This window comes from Chenopodium quinoa, unplaced genomic scaffold, assembly GCF_001683475.1.
Source record: "Chenopodium quinoa cultivar QQ74 unplaced genomic scaffold, ASM168347v1, whole genome shotgun sequence".
NCBI classification, from domain to species: Eukaryota; Viridiplantae; Streptophyta; class Magnoliopsida; order Caryophyllales; family Amaranthaceae; genus Chenopodium; species Chenopodium quinoa.
The window spans coordinates 1,458,784-1,463,339 of NW_018744167.1; the positions used below are offsets into that span (position 1 = coordinate 1,458,784).

At 33.2% G+C, this 4,556-nt stretch overlaps 1 protein-coding gene across 1 annotated transcript; it reads left to right on the top strand.

The window, feature by feature from the left end:
* The first annotated feature begins 2,257 nt into the window (after nt 1–2,257).
* On the top strand, nt 2,258–3,049 carry LOC110693948 (putative nuclease HARBI1). The gene has a single exon (XM_021871132.1). It carries the CDS (start codon nt 2,258–2,260, stop codon nt 3,047–3,049), a length of 792 nt encoding a protein of 263 aa, XP_021726824.1.
* Nucleotides 3,050–4,556: the final 1,507 nt, after the last annotated feature.

Here is a 4,556-nt window from a genome sequence, read left to right on the forward strand (position 1 = left end):
GAAAATCACACACATTTTGTATGGTTTGCCATTCAGCAGCAGTTAGACAATATGGAAAACCAGATTCTAAAACACAAAACCTATCAATACCAACTTTAGCTTCCAAACACTTTCTGAGCATCAAATATGTCGAGTTCCATCGAGTTTTCACATCAAGTTTCAGCCTACCAGAAAAACCAGACTTTGATGACTTACATGCTTCTTCAAATCGAGTAAGTCTTGCATGAGACCAATCAATGTACTTTGCAATTGAGCGCAATTTAACAACACTTTCATCAACTATGTCAAGACCATCCCTTACAATTAAATTCAAAATATGAGCTGCACATCTAACATGAAGAAACTTGCCATCACATGGTAGAGAATGAGATTCTAGCAAATCTTTCCTAAGCTCATCAACCATAACATCATTTGCCGATGCATTATCAATAGTAATAGAAAAGACTTTCCCTTTAAGATTCCACTCATCAATCAATTTGACAGTAATATTATAAATATCCTTGCCATTATGTGGAGGAAGGAAATATCTAAAAGACAAGACTTTGGACCGAAGTGTCCAATTCTCATCAATAAAATGAGCAGTGAGGAAAATATATCCACGAGATGTGCAAGCAGACCAAACATCACAAGTAAAGCATATTCGGCCAGGTATTTTAGACAATTCATTAGACAATATAGCTTTGTGCGTGTCAAATAGATGGGTCATTGGTGCATTGGGGTAAGCAAGAGACAATTGATAGACCTTATAGTGCAGACCTTACTGAGCTAATATTCTAGTTCATCTTTCATCATTATTTGATTTTTTAAAAAAAATAAAAATAATATAGCAACGTTCCCATACATAAATATAGTGCAGACCTTAAATAAGGAAAATAAATTCCATAAAACAGAGGAAAAAGCAAAGAACAAACAAAAACAAAGCAACACCCAGAAACAAAAACAAATAAAAAACAAACTAAGCCAAGCTACTCCTGCTACCAAACTGAGGGGGAACCAGACGTGGTAGATCTACCCCTCTAGAATCCTCTTGTAAATCATAAATCATATATCAAAAACTTGCAATTAGTACAGAACTTATTAAATAATAAATCATAAATCAAAAACTTGCAATTAGTTTTATATCTTTGCAATTTAGTATAGATGTTGACCGTTTACAAATTTATTTTAATCTAATGAGCATACGATCCCCATGTATATTAAAATACTCGTATTAGTTGTATATAATAAGGGCATCTTTAAGGGTGAACTATTTAATTGTTCACAATGAATAAACAAATAAAGTGGTGGCTTAATGGCAAACCTTTAATGGTTCATGTTGAGTGGTCATGGGTTCGATTGCAGGAGCAAGCATTTCCATGAATTAATTCGCTGTGGGCCCCACCAATATTTTGGACTGGTATTATAGCAAAACGACGTCGTTTTGCTGTTTCATGGTGCAAAACGACGTCGTTTTGCTGTTGAAGCTCAGAAAAAAAAAATAGAAATCAGCGGCTGGGAGCGCGCCACTTGGCCCAGCCGCTGCTTGACACGTGTGCACTGTTTTAAATATATCCGTTGTAATTTTGCAACGGATATATTTTACAAAATACAAATCAAAAAAAAAATTACCAACAACTCTATTTTTTTCCCCTCTATAAATAGACACCCATATTGATATATTTTTTTCAACTTTCAAAATTCATTTTTTTCTACTATATTTTTCTCTTCAAAAATCCCCTCTATAATTACCAATATTATTATTATTATTTATACCAATATTAATATTATTATTGTTATTATTATTTTTAATTATTATCATTAATATTATTATTAATATTATTATTATTATTATTATTGTTTTTATTATTATCGTTATTATTATTATTATTATTTTTATTATTATCGTTATTATTATTATTATTATCGTTATTATTATTATTATTATCGTTGTTATTATTATTATTATTATCATTATTATTATCGTTATTATTATCGTTATTATTATTATTTCTATTATTATTATTGTTATTATTATTATTATTATTAAATTTTTATTATTATTGTTATTATTACTATTATTAAATTTTTATTATTATTGTTATTATTATTATTATTATTATTATTATTATTAAATTTTTAGTACGGGTGTGCTTCAGACGCTTGTGATGAGTATGTCCGTATAAGTGAGGCTACTTCACGATTGGCACTCCAAAAGTTTACAGAAGGTGTCATCAACCTGTTCGGTGATCAATACCTACGCCGTCCAAACATCGCAGATATGGAAAGATTGCTACGTATTGGGGAAGAACGTGGATTTCCTGGCATGATAGGTAGCATTGATTGTATGCACTGGGAGTGGAAGAACTGTCCACACGCATGGAAGGGGCAGTATCAAGGAAGAGAAGGAGTTGCAACTCTCATACTGGAGGCAGTTGCGGACAGAGATCTATGGATATGGCATTCGTTTTTTGGGATGCCAGGTAGCTACAACGATATTAATGTGCTTCATCGATCCCCTGTGTTCGAAGACGTCTTAGAGGGTCGGACACCTCCTGTCAACTTCGTAGTCAATGGTCATCATTATACGAATGGGTATTATCTTACTGATGGAATCTACCCTAGATGGGCTTCTTTTGTGAAATCCATTACGAGTCCACAAACTCATAAGGATCGTTTATTCGCAAAACACCAGGAAGCTGCAAGAAAAGACGTTGAACGTGCATTTGGGGTCCTTCAAGCTCGTTTTGCCATTATTAAAAAGCCGTCTTTGGCGTGGGATACCGACATACTCCACAATATCATGCTCGCCTGCATCATAATACATAATATGATCGTTGAAGATGAACGAGAGACGTATCAAAATAACGTTAATACCAATGAGTTTATGAATGCTGAAGGGAACGCTAATGAGGACACTACCGAGTACCGTACTGATCGTATTGTGGATATCGGCTTATACTTGTCTCGTAGAACAGAGATTGAGGATCAACAGACTCATTTGCAGCTAAAAAACGACTTGGTCGAACATATATGGAATAAATTTGGTAACAACGAAAACTTAGGCAACTAGGTTTACAACAAATGGTTATCCCTAAGGACATCTTACAAAACGATGTGTAGTTGTGTTTTTTTTTTAAAATAAAATGTACTAGATTATAGTTGTAGAACTGTAATCACGATTTGTACCTCCTTTTTTTTATGTTAATTAAAATTAGCTGCGTTGTTGTTTAAAAAATATTAATCACAAGAATTAATTTTTTAAAAAGCTGATAAAAAAACGCGATAATTTCTTAATTAGTAATCACGATTAAAATATTAAATACGTCAATTAATTACATTGACATCGGTTAATAAATTATAATTATGAAACAAAAAGATTATATTTACAAAAATAAAATAAGGTGGGGTAGGGAGTATTGATGATGAACCATTGTTTAGTGTTTATTGTTAAGAGTGAATATTGTAAATGGTTTGTTGGGTTGATGTGGATGAGAGAGAAATGGTGATAGTGACCCATGAACCATTTTTTTTTTGTTCACCAATAATGGTGCTCCAACAATTCATCTGAATAAAATAATTTGGGTAGCCTAAAAAGTCAGATCTATATGTATACTTTACTAATTTAAAAACAAAAAAAAATATCTAGCAATAACAAGATAATTTAGTTTTATATAATGGTGGGACTATTAGAAATTAAGATAGGGAGGTAAATTACATACCTACAAATGAAATGGAATTGCCAACGAATTGAAATATACGTATGAAACAGAGAAGTTACCCAGAATTTCGATGCTTGCCTTCAAATAAAATAAAATAAAAAAGGAAAGAGAATGAAGAGGAGGAAGGAGCAGCTATAGAGAGAACTAGGGTTAGGTTAGAGTTCATAATGGGGTTTTTATACTACCTTTTCTTTTTTCTTTTTTTAACTTTTTACCGTTTATTTTTTTTTACATAATTCTTTTTATTACTTCATTTTTAGTAGAATTTTTTTCCCACAAGATCATTATTATTACTCCCTCCATCATAGCCACTATTAGGGGTGTACACCGGTCCAAAACCGGACCGGACCTGTTTGGACCGGGGACCTGAATTGGGTAATTATGAGGACCGGGGACCGGACCTGAATTAACAGGTCCGGTCCGGGTTTGGACCTGAATGGACCTGTTTTGTGTCTTTTTCGTTTTTTTTTTTTTTAATACAAAACCTGTTGGACCTGCATATGGACCTGCATATGGACCTGTTTTGTAATTTTTAGACCTGTTGCATAATTTAATAATTACATACAAACCAAAATTATCAATTACAAAACTACATAAAGTCTATAAAGTCCCGATTCTCAAACACCAAAAATACAAATGAGTCCACCGAAAATACAAATAAGTCCACGAAAACTCAGTTTCAATTTTTCAGAGTTTGGTTTTCTTCTTTTTTTTTTTTTTTTTTAATTACGATTTTCCCGGGTTTCAGGTCCGGACCTGAAAACCCCGGGTTTGGACCGGGTCCGGACCGGGAACCTGGATTTTTAAGAACCGGGACCGGACCTGAATCAACAGGTCCGGGTCAGGTCCGGTCCGGTT

Excerpts from the sequence above, each read along its gene's own strand:
- LOC110693948 (XM_021871132.1), top strand. The coding sequence starts at position 2,258 with ATGGAAAGATTGCTACGTATTGGGGAAGAACGTGGATTTCCTGGCATG.